This window comes from Eptatretus burgeri, chromosome 14, assembly GCF_056783735.1.
Source record: "Eptatretus burgeri isolate ZD-2024b chromosome 14, Ebu_testis_v1, whole genome shotgun sequence".
NCBI lineage: Eukaryota > Metazoa > Chordata > Myxini > Myxiniformes > Myxinidae > Eptatretus > Eptatretus burgeri.
The window spans coordinates 30,157,064-30,183,495 of record NC_140974.1 but is presented as its reverse complement, the minus strand read 5'-3'; the positions used below and the strand labels follow the sequence as shown (position 1 = coordinate 30,183,495).

General features: G+C 43.9%; 1 protein-coding gene across 4 annotated transcripts in view; it reads right to left on the bottom strand.

Annotated features, from left to right (window-relative positions):
* Window positions 1-2,385: 2,385 nt before the first annotated feature.
* The window catches only part of PROSER1 (proline and serine rich 1), a 101,816-nt gene continuing 77,769 nt past the window's right edge, over window positions 2,386-26,432 (bottom strand). For 2 of the 4 annotated variants that reach the window (XM_085854202.1, XM_085854203.1), the window contains 5 exons: window positions 19,709-19,753; window positions 17,173-18,288; window positions 15,154-15,232; window positions 13,240-13,426; window positions 2,386-4,170 (listed from right to left, as the gene is read on the bottom strand). In XM_085854202.1, coding sequence (XP_085710328.1) covers window positions 3,658-4,170; window positions 13,240-13,426; window positions 15,154-15,232; window positions 17,173-18,288; window positions 19,709-19,753 — 1,940 coding nt within the window. In that variant the 3' untranslated portion in view covers window positions 2,386-3,657. The other 2 variants (XM_085854205.1, XM_085854204.1) reach the window with 2 other exon arrangements.

Below are 26,432 nucleotides of genomic sequence, written 5' to 3'. Positions count from 1 at the left end.
GCCAGACCCAATAATATTTGGCCACCGGTACCATCCGAGGAGAATAAAGCTCATTGTAATTTTTGGGAGGGTATACATTTCTACAGTCAGAAACTATATGATAGCATTGCGTTGGTGGTAGCTTTTTGTGTGTTATTAGCCGTTAATAACCCCATTTTGTAAACAAAAGTAACCGCAATTGTAAAAGGAAGTGTTCACTATCAAAATGTGTGTGTTTGTCAAACGGACTGAAATGCACTGATATGTGCAGACTGCCAGACTGTGAGAACCAGACGATGGGGAAAGTTTAGATGAGGATATTGAAGAACTGGATAATGATTATTGATTTTTAAGTTAATCTTGAACATTTTATATCACTTACAATCAGTGCATATGATCAGAGATGTCTTAGAAACTATAAAGGACCCGTCTTTGGTTCATAAGACAATATATTTATCAGCAACACATTGGGCCTAGGTAATGGCCTTGTTCATGTGGAACAACACATTTGTGTTTCTACTCTGTAATTTTATGTTCTACAACAGAAAATTGCGTTTCATTTTCACCTTTGACTCATTCATTAGATTGCACATGATTAACCATCTTGCTTCTGTCTTATTGGTTTATATTGTGTAATATGGGTGTTTGATACCTTCATGTGTGTATTATTGAGTATCGAAATCCCTGAAATTCTGTATTTTTTGAGAAATTACAGGGAAAAAACATTAATCTTGTTCATGAACATGCTATCATTTACCTTTATTTGATTCTTGGAAAGCATCCTTCAATAACAACAGGAAAAATATCATGACATTGACCAAACTACATAAATCCGTCCAAATTAGGTATTAATTGGGGGGGGGGGGGGGTAACATTGTCTGCTATACTGATCTTAATATACAACATTCCAAAAAGAAATTTAGATTTTTGGATTTCTTAATAAGTTTTCTAAACACCCACCTAACTATATTGTTCCAGAACTTTTATTTACTTTCCGCAGTAAATGATAGACAAATACTTTTCAAAGGTGGTATGATTTATCACACAGGAAATAGACACTGATATATGTATCACCAATGACGTACCTTTCAACCTCAGCATGTTTCGCACGTTTTGTTGAGAAGCAAATGATCCTAGCAAAAGGTGAGACAAATTTCAATTTAATGTTTGACTGATAAAGAAAATGTTGTTAAGTTGAAGTAGGATGTCTTACCTTGAACTGGCCATTTTGCACAAAAGCTTATTTAAGGGTAGGCATATAAACAGGGTGATAACACACAAAAAGCTACCACCGATGCAATGCTATCACATACTTTCTAACTCTTGGGTTATATACCTTGCCAAAAATCATGATGAGAATTATTCCCCCCAGATGGTACCGACCAACCCAACTGGCTCATGGACTAAGTGTGAAAAAATGGAGTTTTTTTATGCACTACGCAACTCTACCACCAGGACGGGATTCAGATCGGTCAAACCAGAGAAGACAATTGTAGCCAGGGAGAGAAACTAGAGTTAGGAACGTTCCGTGAGAACTAGAATTCCGTTAAACAGATGATGTCTGGTTTAAGAGATTTAAGGTTGAAACGGAGGCCTAAGACATTTGAGGTCCACACAGTAAGGGACAGGAGGAGAGGAGTTGCTGATAGGACTTGGGGATGAGGAAAGGAGCAAGGAGAGGGTGCAGGTGGAGGGAAGCTGACGGGGGTGGAGTGGGGAGGGATAAAGTCGGAGGAGGGGGGACAGTGTTCCTCACAAATCATTTTTTGTCACAAGTCTCTTACTCACAAATAAAATCATTTATTGAGCAGGAAGGGAAATTCCGATAGCAATAAAATATATGGCTTTTAAATGCGTATGACTTCACTCGATAGTACTTTTTAAGCATATCATTGTGTACACTTTGAATGGGCGGCCATTTTTTCCCTGTGCCATCCCTACCTTTGGAGTACCAACTGTACTCCATGATAATTAACTTTAAACGGATGTTGTAAATGACACCAATTCTACAACACCTGGACTTATCGTAATTGCAAAACTCAAAATAGTTATTTACCTCGAGTAAAAACTTTGTTAACTTGCAAGCAATTGATAGATTTTCTGGATCATAAGCTTGGCTGCACTCTTCCTCAAGGTTTTGATCCTTTTCGCACAGAACCTCTCCGAGCTGTGGGTCCACAACCACGGCCATGGGTTCACATCAGTAGATGCACAACCTCAACCATGTCCAGTCAACGCAACAATGCAATCCCACGATTTAAAATTAATCACAGCTGGTAGAGGGAGTAGGATCTCACCAACTGATGATTGAGAAGTGTGTAAGTGTTAGGAAGTCAATTTCGAAAAATAAAAATTTATCTGAAGTGCTTTACCAATAATGAAAATTTATCTGATGAATACAAGGAGTGCTGAAAACACAAAATCTTTTTATTGGCAGGTACAGAGAGAAGCAAAGGGAGAAATAAAGTAGAAGTAGAAGTATACTATTTTACTCTCTATTTCTCTCTTTCTTTGTCTATCTGTCCAAGGAGAAGTGAATTCTTGCAGAAAGTTTTCTCACTTGGCTGCACCTGGAAGGGTTTGAAGGTTGTGGAGTAGTGGCTGAAACCCGATACCCATCCAGGTTCCTCCTGATGACTCCATCTTTGCTTCTTCTGGTTCCTTTTGACGACTCCAATGCAGTATTTGGTCTTCCGTTTGATTAGGAAGCAAGTAAAGACGAGAAGGGCACTCGGTAGAGCGCATACCACTGCCACGTAATGTCTGATCCATGAGAACATATCGGGCCCAATGCACTTTTGAAATATCATGCTAAATATCGTTTTTGGCCCAATCTCTCAAATGGTGAAGAATCACTTAAAAAATTATAGTAGTCGGATCCGGATCCAGATCCAGATCTTCACCAAAATCTCATCAGTTCGTCCTTATCACACACCGAACCTGCCCACTAAAAGGGGGAAGAAAAATAAAACAAGTATTGGAAGGAAAGAAAAATGCAATGGTGGACAAGAAGGGGGATGGGGAGGGAGGTTGGTTGGGTTTTTAATTCTACCGTTTTGCATACGTATTATATAGATGCATACAAACTCGAGAATTAAGCAAAAACACCTTCATGGCCCATTTAGCATGCTTATGGAGTTTTCTAAACATTCCATGTTCTACTTTTAAATTAGTTTGAAATGCTAGTCCTGTGCTAAACCAAAGTGAGAAGCAGACTTTGTAAACAGTAAATGTGTGCTCACTCGTATGATCACAAGTTATACATCTTAGCGACGTTGCATGAATTTCACAGGTTCACATTTTTAACGTGGTCATAAAATGACCCAAATCTCTTGAAACTTATTTAGAGATCACAGATCCGTTGAAACCAAAATAAATATACACTAAATGACATATGCACATAAACCTTTGTTTGTGGAAAATAGCTGTTCTCGACAGAAGTAATGGCCCAAAAATAATTTCAACAAGTGCACACACACGTACTTAGGCATGCACACGTGCGTAAGGACAGGCACGCACGCACAGACATGCGCGTGCACGCACGCACATACACGTGCACAGAGAGACAACACACAGGAGTGCACATGCATGCCCGTGCGCGCACGCACACAAACAATCAACAAAGACAGTGGAAATAGAATACCAATAAACTGCCTCCATTTGCATTTTCCTCTTTCATCACTGCCAACCCAATGCACCAGGGTATGTTGGCTGACCCCCAGCACTGAATACCGATGTGGGAACTAGGCCTGATTGGTTTGCATAAGCAAGGCCGAGGCTCGGTGCTAAAGACAGCGGGTTACCAATGGCAACAGAAGTGGCATCAGGCAGGACAGGTGCAGCAAGTGCTCCGGCTGAAGCTTGAAAAGCCTGTGATGGACTGCCATGACCTTGAGGAACCCCAGGAAAAAGAGAGGGCATGGGGAAAGGTGTCCCCAGGGCTTGCTGTGAGCCAAGGGCAGCTGGTTGTGTTTGGAAGGCTGGAGATAGGCCCGATGAAACAAGGAAGGCTGAAGTCAGTCCGGGCTGTGCAGGAAATGCTGCTGGCAGGCCCGGCTGCGATAGACCAGATATTAAGCCTGGTTTGGTTGGAAAAGCTACATTAAGCCTTCCCGACTGGCCTTGGAAGGCAGCCGACATGTGGTACGGTGCCAGCGGATCAGTTTGCAGACTGGAGAGAGAAAGGCCAGGCTGGATTCAGGGAGAGGCAAAAAAATAAAAATATAAAGAAGCATCAACTCAGAACTCAAGCATGAACAAACATTTTGGTGGAAAAAAATTGTTTCAAGAGCAAAATTGAGAAGCTGCACATTGAGGAAATGCAAGACAGTTCATTTTTGCCAAAAGCTGTAATTGGGTGTGTCTTTGGACTATGTGTCCATGATGTTCCTCATTAAAGTCATTCCATGTCAAGCATGTTGCTTGAGGCAGTTGAAAGTGGATTTGACACAACATACCTGCTCTCCAATCCTTCAATGTTGGCTTTTGTTTTGTGGATGCAGCACAGATGTAATGCCAATAAAATGCCAATAACAATAATAATTATAAATAATAATAACAACAATAATAAAAAGCTCTTCACCAGGAAATGAATAACGTATGGACATGCTCTGGGGTTTGTGGGTCTGCACTCAAACTCAAGGTATATTTTCAGATCGGGCGATCCCTCCTTGCTTTTGCCTCATTTGCGATATTTCAAACACTGCATTGGACAATTGGATTGGGTCTAGCTGCAACTGCGCAGAGTTTTCGGACAGATTGGGATTGTGGTTATCCTGTGGGCAAAGGGGATAATCGTGAGTAACATGGGGTTCTTATCTCCCTCACTTCTGGCTGTGATGTCAGAACTGTTGCATTCCCCTCAGTGGGTTGGATTGGATTACCACGGCTCCTCAAGTTGAAAAATTCTGCACCTTGTGATGGAGTGGTGACCTGTTTAGGATCGGTTCTTAGGCGTAGAAATGTTCCTCAAGTCAGAGAAGAGATACGACCTGAAGGCTGCAGCAATGATAGATTGCATCACTTTGCTTGTATGTGGAGATAAATGATTGGTATGTTGTTTGTAAGATCAGTCTTGGGATGGTGCGCATGTGTGTCTTGTGTACGGGTGTGACATTGGCAACTTTCCAAGATAAGGCCAGTGACTATCTGAGAAGGATTTGCAGGACAACAAAGAAAGACGATAGGAAAAAAGCATAGGTTTGGAGGATTAGAGCACGAGAGGAGGCGTCAACATTGATTCGGAACTTCTCAACTTTTGTGAGATAGGGGTTCACAGGCTGTAGGGAGCATACAAGGTAGTGATCTTTACTGATCCCGAAGAGTAGGGGATTTGTCTAATTATAATAATAATGATAAGGAGCTCATTGCAAACATCATCACTATTGGCAGGCACCGTATTGGTAAAGCACAAAATGCCTCTTTGGTAGTTGTTTGGATCTTTGCGATAACATAAATGAGCAAATTTTGAAAAAGGTCGGAAAGAAATGTTTTTTTTGACTTTGAGGAAATTATTGTAAAAAATACATTAATATCACTTCATCCAATCTGTGTCCGAGTGCAAAAAAACTGTGCTCGCAACCAATCAGATTGCTTGATCGGTAGAGTCAAATTGCATTACCGGGAGATGCCCCACACATACCCGGTGAGTCTTTCTTGAGGACAAGTTTGTATTTAAGATCACCTGGTGCCAACCTAAAGCTAAGTTTGGTTTGTTCAAAATTATTTCCCCTTTCATTCACGGTTTGCAACTAAAATAATAATCGATATATAATGGAGCAAGTGTACCTCTATATCTAGCCACAAATGGAAACTTCTATTGTGTTTATCAGTGTTTGTGTTCCTGTTCAAACATGATAAAATAAATTGCATATGTGTTAGTAGTATTCAGGGAAAGGTCAAGAGTACAGAAAGGAAAAAAAGGAAAAAATTATAAATGAACAGGAAAAAGACATATGTAAATGTGGGAAAATTACACTCAGACTGGGAATCCAACCTAGGTCCTCTGATGAACCATACCAGTGCTCTGCCATCTGGGAATACCTCTGCATTCTCTGGGAACCGGACTGGGAACACTTCTCCCATATTCTGGCAACGAGATGAAACGGAAGACCAAGAAGGAACCCGAAGAAGTAAAGACCAAAGATGGAGTCATCAGGAGGAACCTGGATAGGATTGGGGTTTCAGCCGCTACTCCACTACCCATCCAGGTGCAGCCAAGTGCGCCTTACAGAAAAAAAAACTTCAATAATTCACTTCTCCATAGAGAGATAGATAAAGAAAGTGAGGAAAAGGTAAAACAGAAGAAAAAGCAAGAATTAGAATGAATAAAGAGAATTGTGAAAAAAAAAAAATTGAAAGAAATGTGAGAGGAACAAAGATGTCAGGAAGAACCCAGACAGAGAGATTTCAGCAGTTACTCCGCAGGTTCAAACGCAGCAACTTATACAAGCTACAAGAGGTCCGTCCCCTCACAACGAGAACACCTCTCCCAGACTGTGGCAACTGGACTGGGAACACCTCTCCCGGACTCTGCCGTTTCATCAAATACATAATGCTTATATTTATTATGACTGCACATAGGATGCACCCAAGCAGACGAAGGGAACACCAAATGAGGGCATGAGTGAAAATTGGGTGTTTGGGTAAATTAAAATTCCCCTTCTGAAGAAAATTAACGGCCGTATTTAATGATCCTTTATCAAGGCTCATCCTTGGTCACCTCGCGGGGGTCTTAATTGGCCATTTTTTTGGCCTGCTTACTAATGCCTTGACTTTGAACGGGCCGCAACAGTTTCTTACGATAACGGTTTTTTAAAATCACTTTCCTCACTCATATCATCGAATGCCTGATCATCATACCTACGAATCACTGGATACATTGCAATGCTTATAAACACCTGGAGACACCAGTGTTCTTGGCTGTATTTCATTTCTGCACATGCCATAACCTCAAGAATCTGTTGATCTGAGTCAAATTTCAAAATGTAAACAATGAAATTGAACTTATCAGCAGTTCAGACTGCAAAGAAAGTGTTCATTTGTCAAATTGGAAAATTACTTGACATTCTGGGCATCTCCAGCGCATGGTGATTATATGACTGATCGGCAATCGCTAATTGCTTGCAAAGTCAGTCGTTCCTTATCAACCATTTTATAGGAGTGCTTGCTTGATTGCTTAAGCCACTTTGCAAGCTTGGTTGTTTGTTTCCAAGCCATGGCCATAAATGGCAAAAACATTTGCATTGTCACTGAACATATCGATCGACTTGAACAAAATTCAGGTCCTCCTCACCTGAGTTTGGCTTCACATTGCCGTGCGGTTCTTCAGACAGTGGCTCGCTCCCTCAAAATGTGTAAATATATTTTGGCACTTCCCCTTTTTGTACAATCTTCTTACATTATATTGTTATGAATTTGCAAGCTTACTGCACTCACCATTCAGGTCCCAAAAGAACAGTTATATCGGTGTTTGTTTATAGTTAGGGCCCCCTACCTGAGTTTAACGGGAATTACATGTGTGCGCTGCGGAGATTCATTTTCAACAACATGCCTTCACCTCGCTTCCTCACACCGACGCCATTGTCTACGTGCGTTCGACCACGTACGCGGGCGGAGATTTCCATCGCCTTAGATCGAGACTCCTCCCAGGAAGGCAGGGGCATGCCCCTTGCCCAATCAGGCCACAGAGTTCGGTTTTCCCACGACACGCCGGCCAATGAGAGTTGAGATGGCCACAGAAGGCGGTTTTCCCACGAATCGCCGGCCAATGAGAGTCGAGTTGGCCACAGAAGGCGGTTTTCCCACGACACGCTGGCCAATGAGAATTGAGAGTGCCTCAGACAGCGATGTGCTCACCCCAGAGAAGAAAGGAATATAAGAAAGGCCAGGCTGGGTAGTGGGGGTGGAAAAAGGATCGAGGTGGTGGAGGTCATCATAGTGGAAAAAGGATCGAGGTGGTGGAGGTCGTCGTAGTGGAAAAAGGATGGAGGTGGTGGAGGTCGTCATAGTGGAAAAAGGATCGAGGTGGTAGAGGTCGTCGTGGTGGTAAAAGGATCGAGGTGGTGGAGGTCGTCGTGTTGGTAAAAGGATCGAGGTGGTGGAGGTATCGTAGTGGTAAAAGTGCCGTGGTCGTCGTCGTGGTGATCATCATCATCGTGTTGCGGGTTTGAGCCCTGCCGAGCTGGATCATCGTCGCCTCTGATCTTCTCCTTGGTCTTGGTCGATTGGTGCATGGCCGGTTGGAGAGCGTGGTACCTGGTGCTTGGAGCGGCATCGTGTTGCGGGTTCGAGTCCCGCTGAGCCGGATCGTCGAAGACCACACAAGGTGTACAGGTCCAAGCACAGGCTCTGGTCTCGAGCTCATCTGTCCTTGAGCTGGAGGCCTTCAATAAAGACCATTCGGGTCCATTTCTGTGTCTGTGTATGGGCCCGTCTTTAAGTAGCAACTCGATAAGTGCTTTTGCATGGACATTGACTGAATTTCTTATGGTCGGAAAATTCTGCTCTTTGTGTGTTCCCTTTCCCCCCATTATAAATAAATCACCTGTTAAATGTTTCAGCTCATTTTGTGTTTCTTTCATTGGTTTAGCATGGTGCGTGTTGAGAAGTAGTGAGGATAAATTGTGCATTTGGACTGATGGATCTCGGTAACCATCCGCTTGGGTTATGCACGGTTCGAGCACGCTAATGGCTCGTTCCGCTCGAGCTCCACCGAGGGTGAATTTCACCGGTAGTTTGGATGACGTGGATATTTAGGTAAATTGAAATTGGCAATCGACCATACCCCACGTGGTCGACCTATTAGCGATCTTCGGTCTGATAAGGGACCCGTCGGTTTTGGAGTTATCCGGGGTGACGACCTATAAATTCTGGGTGTTCGGTTGACCCGACTCTAGTGCTCCACCGAGCGGTCGTGCTCGTTGCCGATACCCGGCCCACAAAAATATGACCCGTCACTTTGACATAGATACATACGGTGTATATATATATATATATATATATATATATATATATATATATATATATATATATATATATATATATATATATATATATATATATATATATATATATATATATATATATATATATATATATATATATATATATATAAATATATATATATATATATATAAATATATATATATATATATATATATAACGTTTCGTTTTTAAGTTTCTTCAACCGTTTCATTGGAGTGCATGCATGGAGTGCACGCTCTTCAAATTTCAATCCCTACAAGCTAAAATGGTGATAACGTGATGCAGTTATCCATGGGGACATCTCCGGAGTGAGGAAGGCAAAATAAATTGGATGATTACAATGAGTAAAAAAATGATTTCATTTGTTACAAAGAAATGAATCCCAACATCATGGCAGGATAGCTGAGAGGTACGCATGCTCGATATGAGCCGTCGAGCCTGGGTTTGAATACCAATCCAGCTATAAACTGTCATCCTGATGTCTCACAAGCAGAGCGATTTTTTTTTTTTGTACGCTTGTCGAGGCTCGTATGAGAGCTAACACACAACGCACATCAAGGGGGGCATGAGACAAGAGGGGTGGGAGTGCAAAGGACAAAACAGTGGGGAACAGAGACATGAGGAGATCTGTTAAATGGAGAGGGATGGGACGGGGAACATGGGGAATAGAAGATCGACATTACAAGGACTTTCAGGAAGGAAAGCAGGGAATTTGAAGGAGGTGGGCTTGGGTGGATTATCAGGGGTAGAAAAGATCGAGGATTTGGATGGGGGATGATAAGAGGTGGTGTTGAACAGCTGTTTTGAAGGCCTGGAGGGAAGAATGGGAATTAATAGAGTGAGGGAGTTTATTCCAAAGGCGGGAAAAAGAGGAAAGAAAGAGTGAAGGTGAGCAGTGATTCGTGATTTTGGTAGTTTAACCAGAAGGGGGTTGTTGGCGGACCTTGAGCGCCCTGCGGAAATGTGGTTGGGACAAATCGCAGAGAGAGCAGGGGGAGCGAGGCTGGAGAGGAGACGGTGGAAGACAGAAAGACCACCAACCAACCTGCGGTGATTGAGTGAGAGGCCCAAAGACTCATCCTCATTGCGGGAGATGCCAATGATCCGAAATGCCTTGGTTTCCACAGCATGAAGCCGAGAAAGGTGGGAGGCAGGAGCACCAGCCCAGAGGGGAGAGCAGTACTCCATCAGGCTGCATGATTCATTAATACATGAGCCTTCTCTCGGATAGATGTGAAACGGGAGGTCATATCTTCCGGAACCCCCCCCCTGTTTCCATCCCCCCGCTCTCTCCCACCCTCCGTCTCTCTCTCTCCCAACCCCTCTCACCCACCCTCTCCACCTCTCTATCTCCCACCCACTCCACCTCTCTCTCTCTCCCCCCCACTCTCCTGCCTCTCTCCCCCACTCTCTCTCTCCCAGCCCTCTCCCCCACCTCTCTCCCTTTCTCTCTCCCACCCCTCTCTCCTCTCTCTCCCAGTCCTCTCCCCCACTCTCTCTTCCCCTCTCTCTCTCTCCCAGCCCTCTCCCCCACCTCTCTCCCTTTCTCTCTCCCACCCCTCTCTCCTCTCTCTCCCAGTCCTCTCCCCCACTCTCTCTTCCCCCCTCTCTCTCTCCATATCTCTCCCTCCCACCTCTCTCCCTTTCTCTCTCCCACCCCTCTCTCCTCTCTCTCCCACCCCTCTCTCCTCTCTCCCACCCCTCTTTCCTCTCTCTCCCACCCCTCTCCCTCTCTCAACCACCCCTCTCCCTCTCTCAACCACCCCTCTCCCTCTCTCAACCACCCCTCTCCCTCTACAACCTCTCTCTCTACCTCTCTTTCTCTCTCTCTCTCTCTCTCTCTCTCTCTCTCTCTCTCTCTCTCTCTCTCTCTCTCTCTCTCTCTCTCTCTCTCTCTCTCTCACCACTCTCACCACTCTCCCACCATTCTCCCTTTCTCACCCCTCTCCCTTTCTCTCTCCCACCCCTCTCCCTCTCTCTCCACTACCCCTCTCCCTCTATCTTTACCACCCCTCTCCCTCTCTCATCCCCCTCTCTCTCACCATTCTCTCTCCCTCTCTCTCTCACCCATCTCCCTCTCTCTCTCGCTCACACCTCTTCCCCTCTCCCTCTCCCTCTCCCACCTCTCCCCCTCTCTCTCACCCCTCTCCCTCTCTCCCTCTCTCTCACCCCTCTCTCTGTCTCACCCCTCTAACTTTCTCTCTCTCACCCCTCTCCCTCTCTCGCCCCTCTCCTTCCCTCACTCTCTCACCCTGCTCTCTCTCTCAGCACACTCTCTCTCACCCTTCTCCCTCCCTCTCTCTCACCCCTCTACTCTCTCTCATCCCTCTCCCTTTCTCTCACCCCTCTCCCTCTCCCTCTCCCTCACCCCTCTCACTCTCTCTCACCCCTCTTTCTCTCTATCACCCCTCTCCCTCTCACCACTCTCCCTCTCTCTCTCTACCCCTCTCTCTATCACTCCACTCCCTCTCTGTCTCACCCCCTCACTCTCTTACCCCTCTTCCTCACCTCTCTCTCACCACTCTCTCTCTCCCTCCCAGTCCTCTTCCTCCTCTCTCCAACCCCTCTCCCTCTCTCCTGCCCCTCTCCCTCTCATCCGCCCCTCTCTCTCTACCACGCCTCTCCCTACCACCTCTCTCTCTCACCCCCTCCCTCTCTCACCCCTCTCGTCTCTTTCTCACTCCCACCTCTCCCCCCTCTCCCTCACTCTCTCTCCCACCCCTCCCCCATCTCCCTTCTCTCTCTCTCTCTCACCCCTCTCCCTTTCTCTCACCACTCTCTCTCACACCCCTCTCTCTCTCTCTCTCACACCCCTCCTCCCTCGCTCTCTCTCTCTCACCCCTCTCCCTCGCTCTCTCTCTCCCACACCTCTCCTTCTCTCTCTCCCACCCCTATCCTTCTCTCTCTCCCCTCCCACTCTCTCCCACCTTTGACGAATTGGCCTCTTCTTTGAGATTCAAGCCATCCATCCATTGTTGAGTTTGAAGAAGCAGAGTGGAACAGCCAGGATATAAACTGAACTGATGATCAGAGATCATCGAGTCAGAGAAGACATAAGACTTGAGGGCCGCAGCAATGAGAGATTGCATTACTTTGCTTATGATGTCGAGAAGAGTGATTGGTATGTTGTTGATCTCTCTCTTCCACTCTCTCCCACCCCTCTGCCACTCTCCCCTCTCCCTGACCCCTCCCCTTTCCTCTAACCCCTCTCTCCCCCTCCCCTTTCCTATCTCCTTTCACTCTCCCACCCTTCTCTCTCTCTGAGACTGAGACTGAGACTAAGTGACTGTATATGCACCTTTTGGACCATGGCTCGTTTAGTTCTGAGGTGAAGCAGTTCAGTTTTAGCAGTTATGATTTTCACGAGTAGTCTGTTCTCGCTGGCAAACATTTTGGAAATGAACTTGGTAATCTAAAGGCCCTCTCATACTTGAACCTTCACCCGTAGCTAAAAGTTTGTCACAAATGAAACTCGAACTACGTTGTCGATGGCACACAATCGTATATTCCCGCGCGCACTGCTTTGTCCCATTAACGCGAGGTAAAATTTTATTGATTTAAAAAACTACAAGACAATTTTTGTTTTAATCGACCCCCATGACCCCAACCCCTCTGGCCCGGCCTCTAGGGGTCATATCAAAAACCTGAAAGTGTTGTGCACTTCCCCATACATATATCTACTATGTCTCCAAGTTTCAAATTCCTATTTCAAACGGTGTAGGAGGAGTTACAGGGTAAGACAGACGGACGTACGGACGGATGGATGGACGGACGGATGGACGGACGGATGGACGGACGGACGGACGGTGGAGATAATCACAATATTCCCGCTTTTCTTCGAAAGCGCAGGAATAATAATAGCAATGTGTGCATCTGTAGGCTACACTGGAAACTGTACTTCATAACTAAGGTCCTTTCGACTCCAGCATCCTCCTTGTTCTGTCTCGTTCTACTTCAATAAGGATCTTGTCTTTTTCAAACTTTGGCATCAATACCACAGCCAAGGACAAGAAGATTGTACGTGGATAAAATGTAAAGAATCTCTTCATTGCATTCGTCTGACCCCTTTGTGGTGGGAAACATGGGGATTTGCGATGGCACGTCATCAACTTTGTTCGAGTGAAATATTGCAGACTCTTTATATTTTATCCACATACAATCTCCTTATCATTCTAAGAACCTCCTTGGCTGTGGTATTGCAGGTTTTCATGAGGTTATGGAATGATGACAATTTGTGTCACTTCTGGTGCCACCGTATCTGGAATTACTTCTTACCTGCAGCATTACCGGAGGACAGGCAGCATTGTTAAAAGCTGAAATTCCAGCTTGGTTTGTCTGGTTTGCTTGATGGGGAACTGGTTGGGCAGGCCCAGAATGGCTGGTGGGTAAGCCGTAATGCGACACCAGGCTGTGTTGTGGTCGAGATGGGCTTGGCACCGTCATGCTTTCAGAAAGCGAGGGCCTGTGTTGCACACCATAATCAAAACATTAGTGACTTTCACTGCCTACTTGAAAAATTACTTTTACACCAGCGTTGTGTTAAACAAAAACGAGGAACAATATTTTTCATTGCTCAAAATAAACAATTTCTTTCTGTAGAGAGGAAAAACAACAAGTGAACCCTCTTGAAAGTGCAAAACAAAAGAGGATTGAAAGTCAAAACAAACTTTTAGTGAGGCAGAGGGGAACAGGTGGACATGATGTCACAGATGCACCACATTATGACAGAGGAAGTGGCAGGGAGGAAAAGGTGGGTCAGCAAGAGTAGAAGAGCTCTTCAATAACACTGCCTTGACAGCCTGAAAAGCAAGCCCGGTTGCCATGAGAGACAGCATCAAATACACCAGAGATGTTGTTGGCCTCTGAGATTCAAGCCATCCATCCATTGTTGAGTTTGAAGAAGCAGAGTGGAACAGCCAGAATATAAACTGAACTGATGATCAGAGATCAGCAAGTCAGAGAAGACATAAGACTTGAGAACCGCAGCAATGAGAGATTGCATTACTTTGCTTATGATGTCGAGAAGAGTGATTGGGTATGTTGTTGATGGGATCAGTCTAGGCTCTCTTTTTGTGGATGGGTGTGACATTGGCAACATCTGAGAAGGATATGCAAGAGAACAAAGGAAGAGATGAGAGAGAAAAAGCATTCATTTTGAGGATTATAGAACTTGAGGAGGTGTCAAGCTTGATGCGGAACTTCTCAACCTTTGTGAGAGAGGGGTTCACAGGCTGTGACGGGCACACGAGGTACTCGTAGTGATCTTCACCGATAGGAATGGAAAATTCCAAACGAATAATACAGATCCTACAACACCCTCCTCATGAAAACAATGCTTGTAATCAGACATCATAAATATAGACGCATGATTACCCAAAACCAATGTTATGCCATAAAGTGAATAACGCCATATTTGCATTTATTACGGTACTTCCAAGAAGAGTGAGAATGTCAATAACAGCGTTCACCTGAAGAGGTTCACCAAGACACCAGTGAAACAATTTGAACTCATTTGTCTCAAGAAGTTGTTATGTTCGATGCACAACAGGTCGACCATCTTATTGTAGTTTTGTGTGTTTGCACTGAACCATTGCATTGATGAAACAATAATAAGAGATTATCCGAAACAACAGACAAAGAACATCGTGTTTTCAAATGTCTCAAGTTTAAGCCTCGTGGTGCACCGAATGGCCACTTCCACCGTGCTTGATCCAACAACACCAGGCTGAACCGTCGCATGTAAACGATCTGGTTGAGCTGCTTTACCACATCTATCTGCATCAACCACATAAAAATATACACTCATTTGAGAATAGAATGAAAAAAAGGTAAAACCTGGAATCGTCTGCCATTCAGAAACTCGGTATTGAGGTTGAGGAAAGTGAGTGGTCCTCACACAGTAAGCACCAAATATCAATGGTACCTGTTTCTCTTTGATGTGGAACCTTTCAAAATCGCCAATTGGATAGAATTTGATACTTCTGATGGTTTAATCTACCCTGGAATTTAACTGAAGCTTCAATTGCAATTCCATGAGCAGATACAGGTAAAGATCTCTTAAGACAGACAGGTGCATTTGATACAAACAAACATTTCTTTTCAACAGTGAGCACAGGTACCAAAATATGCAAAAGTAAATCAAAACTCAATACAAGTCTTCCACCATCCTTGTTCGAGCCTAGGCCTTACCCTGCTGTTGAGCTGTGGGAAGAACGACTGAGCACAGTCCCCCCCTTCTCTTGCGATGTGTAGTTCTGACACAATGCTCCTGCAGTTTATCGTTACGAGTCACAAAAATGTGGAGAGACTTTAAAAAGCAGTAGATTGAAATAAAAGGATACAGAAATGATCGAAACAAGTTTTGTAATGCCAGCAAAACCTTGTGAGGAAAAATTAAAGTCAATTCCATGTTCAGGAACTTCTGGAGAGCTAACACGCACATTACAACCTTGTCCAATACCAAAGAATCACATAATAGAAACCCACTGCTCATCATAAAAATAAAATAAATAGCCTGTTAATGGCTGCCAAGTTAGTACATGCAGCTGCTGTGTAAAGCTTTTAACGGAGTTTGCGGAGCGATTTGGACACGCATTGTCAAAATGATAACATTTGGCCGTCATCTTGGTCAGGCAATGCTGGACGTGTTTGTGTCATCACATCAACAGATTGAGGGGCTTACATGATGGCCTCGAGGTGTGCATACTTGTCTCTAATCTTTCTAGCAGGAGTTTGAACCCCGACCCAGTCATGAAACTGACATCCTGGTGTTTCATCAATGTGTGTACCGTCTCTCAGATGGATGTTAAATTGGCGTCGTGTCTGCCAACATTTGTTGGTGGATTTTGAAGATCCTCACGGTGTCCTTTACGAAGACTTGGCGAGCCATCGCCAGCACCATGACCAACTTATAAATTCCTGCCAAAACCAGCAGAGTGCATTCCAAGAGCGGCAAAGCCGCACGCACCCTCAGGCAATGATGCTGCCCTGCAGCCTTGTGCTGCGTACAAAGGAAGAATAGATTGAGGAGCTGAACCTGAAGGAAGGTTCAGCTATGCTCACAAAGGTGTTTTCATGTTTCTTCAGAGAATTACTCAATGTACGCAAACTGTGTCATTCTTCATCGTGTCTTCTTTGCTGTCCCTTTGGAAGCCAATATCCCAAAAGGCAACATTATAGAACTGATTCTGTCTTTGTTCCAGAATAAATGGCCTCCTTGCTTCTCCTTCCCACTTGTGTGACATAATTATACACCCAAGAACTAAATAGGCTGCATCAAACCATTCCTTTCAACCAAGAAGAAAAATTCAATAACTTCTCTATCACCCATAACATGGCAGTCTCCCAAAATAAGTCGTCGCTACAGTCTCTCCACATACATGAATGATCTTGCTTTCGTTCATGATCAACATCTGGAAGAATTAGTCTTTTGATCTTCTGAGCCTTACGATGAGACATAATTAATTGGACAGACATCTCCAAATGCACGTCTTAAGCTCAATGTCAAGGAAACACCCTGCCAGGTGAAAGCTTTCATCATTTCCTCAATTTTATAACAGACAAGGATTATAAATGCAGGTGAATGAAACATTTCTCCAAACTGAGACAAGACTCCATATTCTCCCTTGCACTCCGGGGCCTGGAGGAGTTTAAGGTCCTGGAAACAAGTGGGATTAAGTGACGGGAGGTTGAGGCATGAAGCCTACTATCATCTCGTTAAAAAAATTGCTGTCATCTCGAAAAACAATACAAAAAATTACCGCCTCATTTTCACAGGCTGACCAAGGCACAAGCGAGCATTCACTGACCAACTTCCTCATTGGTCCAAGATGTACACTCATTTCCTCTTGGGTTCAAGATCATCGACCTCGCTCTCAATATCCACAAAGTGACAAAGGTGTCGGGAAACCAAACTAACGGCAGCATTACATATAAATTTGTAACAATATAGCTCGATGTTTCTTCTTCTTTCACGTAAATGGCTAACTGCTGGTAGCATCATTTAAAGGGGTGTGGGTATGCCACTCGTGCAATGGTCTCCCATTTCATTCCCCACAGATTCCGGAAGAAAATTATAATTTGGACAGAGTGTCTACACACAATGGTCAACTAGATACAGCTAATGTTGAATTTCCAGAACAACTTCACCCACCTTATGTTTACTCATCATTTCTGTACCTGACTAAATGTGGCAAACCCAGACATTACCTCCATTTGATGATGATTCCTTCCAGTTAGGGTGCATTGTACGAGTTTGTTCCACCTGGGATTCACAGGATGACATGGGATTGCTTTCAAATGCTGCAGCAGCTTGAATAATGGCCATTGAAGCTCGGGGCCCAAAACCTGCATCTTTGCTTAAAGCACCTGCAACTAGTGAAGGTGATGGAGCCACGATTGCCCTTGGTCGAGATTCAGAAAGGTGAGTTGGGGTTGGTGAAGGTTGGGCCTGCCTCGAATAGTTGTTAGAAGTCATTTCTTGTGATGGACAACCATGTGGTGTCTGTTCAAAGGTTCTTGCAAGATGGGAAAGCTGTCTCTCAGAGTATGGCAGGGTGGTCGATGTTGATGACGAAGGTGATGCAAAAATTGCTGATGATTTAGCTGTGTATGACTGTGAGGTAAAAGAATCAGAGCAGCTGGATAACGTTTGAGATACTGAGGTGCTATTTGATGGTGTAGAAAATGCAACAGATTGTGGAGGGTAGTGACTTGCTGGAAGCTGTTGTTCTTTTGCAACTGCAGAGGTAGGATCAGGAGTGATGTTAATTTGGTCACTGTAGGACTGCAAGATATGAAGGGCATAATCTCCAGAAAAGTTGGATGGATATGGAGGAGGCTTGGTAGAGTTTTTTATAACGTGTGTATTTGCATGGTATGGTGGAGGGGGAGTTTTATACATTTTTGTGAGCTCCCCGAGGGCATTGGCATGTCTATTATCAGGCTGAGGATGAGCTTGTGCTGATCCATAGCTTGCTGGCATGGTGTTGGGCTGGGAGGGTTCAGACATGGGACGAGGAGGTGGCGCGGATGTCTGCTCGGTTTTAAGTGCTGAACAAACTTTTGTCTGCTGGTTGGAGGGTGTGCAACCAAGTTCAGCTATATCAGATGCTAGAAGAGTAGAGTAGAGAGATTTTGATGCTTTGTTTGAAGACTTTGCTGGAGAAAAGTGCGACGGCTGGGGATAACTGAATGATGCTTGTGTTCGACAGGAATCATCCAGTGCCTTGTTCTTCGTGGATGTAGCAAGTCTCAATGTAGAGGAAGAGGAACGTGGGCTGTGTGTCAAGAACTTCTGGTTCGAAGACCATTGCATTCCTCCAACTGAAAAATAAAGCAACATTGAGAGGACTTTTAGAATAAGTGTATGAAAGAGTGCAAAATGTTTTGATAACTTCAAGACTCAGTATCTATTTTAAAGACATCAGTCAGGGTTTGACATGTGGTGTGCATCACTTTAATACAATGAATGCAGGAAAGCCCCCCCCCCCCAACACTCACTTTCTACTTACAGAAGAACCAGATAGAAATTTCCCTAATTTATTTCTGTGGTCATCCTTTGGGAGGGCGATGGCCTATGAAGCTTTTGAACTTCATCATCAGCCACAACCTATTGTGGGCTGCATCCTCAATATTATCTGCAGGGCCAAGTCCTTTCTCTGCCATCGATAGCTTATAAAGTTGTCCAAGGACTTGATCCCATGTACCATGAAATATACCTCTAAAATATGGGCTGATACTGATGCTTACAATGTCCCCCCCCCCTCCATGTCTTCCCCTCGAGGCCGAGTGAGTGTAAGGCTTTCCGCGTGATAGGTATTCCACAGAAAGATGCTCAGCCGAAGTGTCTACTTCTCGCTCACAACAAGCTGAATGGTGGCCCCACAGTGTTTTTCCAGATTTTATTTTCTCGTTTTTCCCACTTCACCCTCTTACCTCTTCCCACAGCCATTTTCCCCCACCCCCAGCCCAACTTAACACACATTTCTTCAGAAGCTCTTACCTTGTTAACCTCTTCAAGTCAAGAGCTTAATACTCCCCTCCATCCATGCCTCCCCCTCTACTCTCACCAATGGAACCATCTTTCTGAGTCTGTTGTATTATACTGTTCTCCTCTAGGCCTTCCAATCTGCTGTCCACAAACACCTCATGGTCTCTCCCATCTCCCCTCTGATATTTTCTACATCCACTGAGACTCTGCCCCCATTTTCTTTGAAAGTCTTCTTCTCAGGCTACAGTGCATCCATGCATTAGCATCCAACTTTTTTTTTCCATCACCCAATTTTCTCTCTGTTGACCCTTTGCCCTCATTATTGTTCCACATTTTTAGGAGCTTTGACACTTGCATAAAAAACAGCAATATAACTCCATAATCATCGGTCTGTAAAGAGGTGAAGGTACAAGACAAAGAGTGAAGAGAAACATAGTATAATGAACATTTTTACAATGTCTTTGGGTCTTATAATGAACGTTAACACACATGTTGAGAATATTTTTTTATTTTAGCAGAATAACTAGTTTACCACGATTCGGTTAATAACTGTCTGTCGTAGTTAATAGCAGTTCTGCAATGCGGTAAAGATACTTCATGGGACATTCTGGTGCTTTGTGGAAATCTGTAACGACTGTTGATTGAATTGGTCCATCTGGACCTGCACTGTGTGGCAAATGAAAGCAGCAAATTGTTCCTGGATCGTGGTCCATATTGAATTTCGACAGAGTGGGTACTGGTATTGTATCTTACTCTGGGTGGATGAAGATTTGATGACGGTTGGATGGGAATCATTTTCTGTAAGTAAGAGAAAAATATTAGATCAGATGTAAACAAAAAACGTTTTGCAAAAATACCATAAAAATCAAATGACTTCATGAGTGTCAAGCACTGAAAAACTCTGCTTGAAGTGAAATAAATACGTTTTTCAAGGCATCAATTACCATGTTTACAGTTCCTGAATTGTCTACTTCCAAAGCTTTAACTCATGAAAGGATTACAGAGAAACCTCTGGTGAGTTGGTTATCAGGCAGGGATTTCAAAGGAAAGTGACAAAAGTGGAACAAAATTTCACCATACTATATATATATATATATATATATATATATATATATATATATATATATATATATATATATATATATATATATATATATATATATATATATATATATATATATATATATATACATATATATATATATACATATATATACATATATATATATATATATATATATACATATACATATCGATTCTTCAACAATTCCATACCCCAGAGCAAATTTGGCAAAAAAACACATGATAAGACACAAACACATGATATACATGAGATCAACAAATGAACAATACCAACAAAGATGCCGTACATAGCACGATACTTGCAAAACTCCAATAAACAATAGTTGCCTTGGAAACAGCAATTTGACCTCTCAAGTATTTTACATGATTGAATGTTATGCATAACAAATTTGGTTCAAACATTTTCTAATTGTGGTCTAATAGGTGTTTTACATGCTTTAGATGGCCTTGACCTTGACCTTTGAATAAGTTTGAGGAAACTTTTCTCACATGTACTACACTTACCGTCAAATAAGTTGCACAAGTTTAAATTTGATATCTTGAAAAATTGTTGAAGTATGATAATAATTAATTCACAAAAGGTCCCATTGGACTATAATGGGGTGAAGTTGTTGTCATGGAAACCATTGACATGGCAAAATGACAAAATTGATCGTTGGGATTTTTGGTGAACCAATTCTGTGACCCAATAAGTATATCTTGTTCAAATTTCAAATTAATTGGATGAAAACATGATTCCATGCGACCTTGACCTTTGACCCTTTGAGTTTTTATTTCAAAACCAATATGCTTCGAGGTTTTGATTGCTGAACCAATTCGGTGACCCAATATGAAAATTATGTTCAACCTAGCAGAGTACCCACCATCCCGGTCGTTGGAGATTGCACATTACTTGGTGAAATAAGTATAGTCTATATTACTTACTTACTTATCGTGTCCACAAAAACAGCAGTTACAGTACACATGGCTAGATGTAGTTCAGCCAAAGCTGAGCACATTGCTGACCCTTATAATTAAACTCTGCCAAATCCGATGCTGTGCAGGGCTGTTCCAGCAGGGGGCATGTCAGGAGATGCTGCATTGTTTGTGGTTCAGTGCCACAGTTACACACAGCATCCCTGTCATTTAAGTATCCCCATTTGGAGAGAGTGACTTTTGTTCGTCCAACACCAGATCTTATTCTGTTCAGGCATTTCCACATTGCATAGCTGGAATCTGCTCCAGGGGGGAGTGCCTCACTCACATTTAGCTGCATTGATGTTGTTAATGGAAGGTTGCTCGGTCTTTCTTCCCATTGAATAACTCTTTCCCTGCTTGTGCTTGATGTTACAAGGGGGGTGACATACCTTTGGAAGCTCTTTCTAGACTTCAGATGGCTTTGGGCTGGCATATGGCCAAAGAGAGGATGTCTTTCATCTGTAGCCTGTTGTTGACGCTCTTTCTTACTTGCTGCACTTCGTCGTATCTCTGGTGGGGCTATGCCTGCCAGGATATACAGACGATCCGTAGGTGTTGGTTTAAGGCAGGCTGTAATGAGGCGGTAACTAACATTGAGAATGGGATCGAGCTTATTTGCATGTGTAGCTCGTTCCCACACAGGGCAGGCATATTCGGCCGTTGAGTAGCAAAGAGCTAGTGCAGTTGACTTAAATGTCTGTGGGCTAGCACCCCAAGTTGAACCAGTGAGCTTACTGATGATGTTGTTCCTCGCACTCACTTTGCACTTGGTCTTCTCAATACGAGTCTTAAAAGAGAGACATCTGTCTAGGGTTACCCCTAGGTAGATTGGATATTCACAGTGTTCAAGAGGGATTCCTGACCAGTCGACCTGCAGTTGGCGCTTGGCTTCGCGATTTCGCAGGTGGAAGGCACACACCTGTGTCTTGGATGGATTTGCACGGAGGTGGTTCTCTTCATTGTAGGGTGTTAACTCTGCAAGAGCGTTGGAGAGTCTCTCTTCAACAACTTTGAAATCGGCATCTTGTGCACCTATGCCAAGGCAGAGATGCCAACTTTTGGAAATCAGAATTAGGGAGGATTTGCAACCGACACCAAATAATGTGCGCGAAGCGCACATCTCGAGCGCGGAGCGCTCGACCCTTGCGGCGGGGTCCAGGGCCCGCCTTAGGGCCCTGGAAGCTCTGGGGTTCTAGACGCTCTCTAGTGCCCTCTGAGCCCTATTTTGGAGCATTTAACATGTTAAGAATTCCCACTTTTTGAACAAAAAAAGGGGAAAATTGTGCACTTTTTAATGTTACATGTATGTTAATATTAGTAAGTTAGGGAATAATCAAAGATTAACAAAAAGCACAAAAGAAGCAATATTTTTCTTACCTTACTGGCTGGTACTACTGCTGCTTGCTTTTTCCATGGCAGCTTTGCTGAGTGACAGCTGTGTGGCTCTTTTAGCCCTTCTGATTATGTCTTTGCTGTATTCTCTCTGGTAGCAAGGGGTGCTATGAGCTAGTTTTTCAATTAAGAGAGCTTCCAGGGTTTTGACACTTAAATTGGGACGAAATTCAGTATGATTCTTCCGTACAAGACTGAGTGCCCGCTCACATGATGCGTTCGAATGAGGAATGACCAAGATTCCCTTCATCACTTTGCTCAAATTAGGATACTTCTTGGCACCAGTGCAGGGATCTGTGAGCTGTGAAATCCGATGCCACTGCTCATCCACTCTCACTGTCTCAGTAGCAATTGTAGCGATGGAGGCGTCTGCCTGGTAGTGAGCGAATTCACTCTCAAGACTGTCTATGTCACTATCACCGCCACTGAACAGACAGGGGAATTTCTTGATGAAAAACTCCACACAGTCAAACCCCACTTCTTGGTGTAGCTTAACATCCAGCACCTGAGCATGCTTGGCTAATTCATCATCTAGCGGCCAGGTTTTGAAGATGTAATTGCAGGCTTTCACATAATATGAGCGAACTGCACTGAAGAAACCTTGGATGTCTGACTCACTCAGAGTGAAGGTGGATTTCTTGAGACTCCTTTGTTCCCTTATATACAGTTTGGCATCGTTCCCAATCATGAGGTCCTCATCATTCTTCTGATGATTTCTGTCAGATAAGGGTACATTTACCAGAGCAACCGATGACACCGATGGTTTCAAAAACCGTACGAAGATATCTTTCAGAAGACCATTCAATTCTCCGTGCAGGAGATGAATACAGGGTTCGTCTCTTTGGAGCAGAAGATTCCCCTTCTCAAAAAGCTTGTTAGCATATCGAAGGAAGAAACAATAGAGTTTTGTTTGTGGAGACAAGAACATCCTGTTGACACGTTTTTCTCTAGATTCCTGCACAGTGTTTGAGGAAGATGCGCTTTTAGTTGTAGAACTCGTAGTACACTTAGCCGCAGGGCGATCACACTTGCGTTTACTGCCAGCAGAAGAGGTCAGACTCGTAGTACCAGATCCAATTTTACGTTTGAGGAGAGAGCTTGAGGTAGGTGCAGCCAAGGAAGAAGACCTCTGATTCGAAGGTTTTGCTGAGCTTCTATCAAGTGATTTGGCAAAAGCAGAACTTAACTTGGGTCCTTCTTTGCCTGTAGATGGGACTATCACAGTCTTTCTCGACTCTGAAGGGATCTGCTTTGTAGATGAACGTGATGAAGGGCCGGTGATGCTACCTGCTCTCAGCATTGGTTTTGGTGCTGTCCCTGCTGTCTTCTTCGCAGCAGATACTGCAGTGGTAGTGGTGAATGCTGCTCCACTAGTGCTTGATCCTGCAGTGCCAGTACTGGCAGTAGATACAGTGCCGTCCTTCTTGCTCGTTGTTAGAGTCTTGGCTACAGTTGGTTGCATTTTTCTTCGTACTTCTTCTTTGAAGAAGAGGCGAAGTGGCTCCCACTGTTCAATCAGCCTGTCTAGGCACTGACCAAGGGACAGCCACCTTGTTGCGACATGCTTCAGAATCTTGTGTGTCGGGGCATCACAGAGTTCTTGCAGTACTTTCACTCCTTTGACGCGTTTACTACTTTTGTCCAAGTAGTAGTAAATATCGATGAGAAAGTCATCTAATTCAATGGGTAAGGCCTGAGCCGCCTTCTTGGCCATATTGTGCATCATATGGCAAGGGCATCCCATGATGTAGCACTCTGGATTTTGTTTGTGGATATAAGCAGCGACTCCTTTGTGCTTGCCCACCATGACAGAGGCATTATCAGCACAAAAGGAAACACAATTTCCCCACGGAATTTTCCTGTCACTGAACTCATGATCAAGCAGTTTGAAAATGTTTTCTCCAGTGGAATCTTGTTTGCACGCAGGCAAACTTAGCAAACCTTGCTTCACAATCCCAGCACTGTTGTCATAGTACGAAATCAGGACAGGATATAGCTGGGCCTCACCACTGTCATTGCTACCGTCTGTAGCTAGGCTAAATGGAGCTAGTCTAGCAATATCGGCAATAGATGAAGCAGTAACATTTGACAACTCACCAATTATTGCTGAAGTTTTTGTTCTTGCACATCCATACTTTGAAGCAACTTTTGAATCTGGAAACATCTTTTGAAATAGAGGTCCAGCATGATCTGAGACTGATATGGGCAAGTTATGTTCCACAATAAATCCACTAAAGAGAAGTTCCGCTCGGGTAACATCCTCTTCCTCGCTTGTCCCTTGTTTGGTGAAATAATTCAGAAGTGTACCGGTACTCGTGCTCGAAGATCTCTCCTTTGCAATGTCTGTGTGCCGTTTGCTTCCAACGTGCTTCCGAATATCATCGCGACCTCCGTGCTCAACTGAAATATCAACGCTGCATACTGTACAATACGCATGATAAATTCCTCTTTCAGACTTTCAAATACACGGGTATTGGAGACTGTATTCGGTCTTGTACTTCTGAGACCATTTCTTGGTCTTCGTAAGCTTCTTTTCTGCCATTTCGTAATCAACATCGAGGGCTTGAAGCATCGGTAACTTCGAAGTCGATGTTCCACAGCTGCAGCGCGACTCGTAGAACTCTAGCGGCTGTTAAACACCGCACGGTGGTCGCGACCGCCGGGCTGGTACGGGGCCCAGCTGCATGCAGTGAGCGTATCGCATGCATATACACTGTGCATACATACCGCATGCACTGTATTGCACACATACCGCATGCACTAAATCTCAGTGCATGATCGCATAAGCGAGATCCAGACCCAATGTTTCGCTGCTCCTCATTTGAATTTGCAATTTTTTACGTACAATTTGGTAGCAGCGAACGTTATGGAGTTACCACATGCTATACGTAGCAGACGATGCTTTTCATTCAATTCTCATACTAGTACATTCTGATTAGTGAACAGTGCAAAAATATCAAAATTTCGGGAGGATAAGGATAGTGATCGTAAGGGCGGGAGTTTGGGTGAATTTTCGGAAGCCTCCCGATGAAATCGGGAGGGTTGGCATCTGTGCCAAGGTCGTCTGCATAGATGAAACGGCGGGTGTCTACACTGTTTGGTTGGTCTTTGGTGTAGATGTTAATGAGGAGTGGTGCGAGCACACTCCCCTGTGGGAGGCCATTCCTGAGTCCTCGCCATCTGCTTTTCTTACCTCCTAGTTCAACAAAGAAGTGTCTGTTCTCGAGCATGCTTTCAATCAACTCTGTCAGGCGAGTGTCTTTTGTGGTCTCCAGGATCTTGCTAAGAAGATGTCTGTGGTTGACTGTGTCATAAGCAGCTGAGAGGTCGACAAACACAACACCAGTTACATCCCTTCCTCATAACCATCTTCGATGTACTGGGTAAGGTTGAGTACTTGGCTAGTTGTGGACTTGCTGGGACAGGAAACTGCTTGTTCAGGGATGAGGTGTCCACCGACAGCAGGACCAATTTTGTTAAGGATCAGGTGTTCGAAAAGTCTCCATATTGCAAGAAGACCATAGATATTTCTGTGGTGTGCGTCTAAAGGGGTCTAACGGGTCTTAAAAGGTCTAAAGGGTATGTGCCAAAAGTAGTTACACATCTAAAGGGTCGAAGAGGTTTATATGGTCAAAGGAGTTGAAAGGGTCGAAACATCTAAAAGGTGGGAGGGTTAAGGAGTCGAGTGGGTCTGAAAGGGTCGTAAGGGGTCTAAACGGTCTCATGGGTCAAGTGGGTCTCAGCATTCTCAAGGGCAAAAAGGTCTAATGGGGTATAAAGGATCTTAAAAGGTCTAAATGTCTAAAAGGTATGTTCCAGTAGTCTGTAATTCAGAGACGTACTCACAGTCCAACTCACGTTCAAACAGTATGTAATTAATAGAGACACTCATGTGGGGCGACCAAGGCTTCACCTCAACGAGGTTCACCATCCATCCACGTTTTTTGGTTTTATATATAGTGTGTGTGTGTGTGTGTGTGTGTGTGTGTGTGTGTGTGTGTGTGTGTGTGTGTGTGTGTGTGTGTGTGTGTGTGTGTGTGTGTGT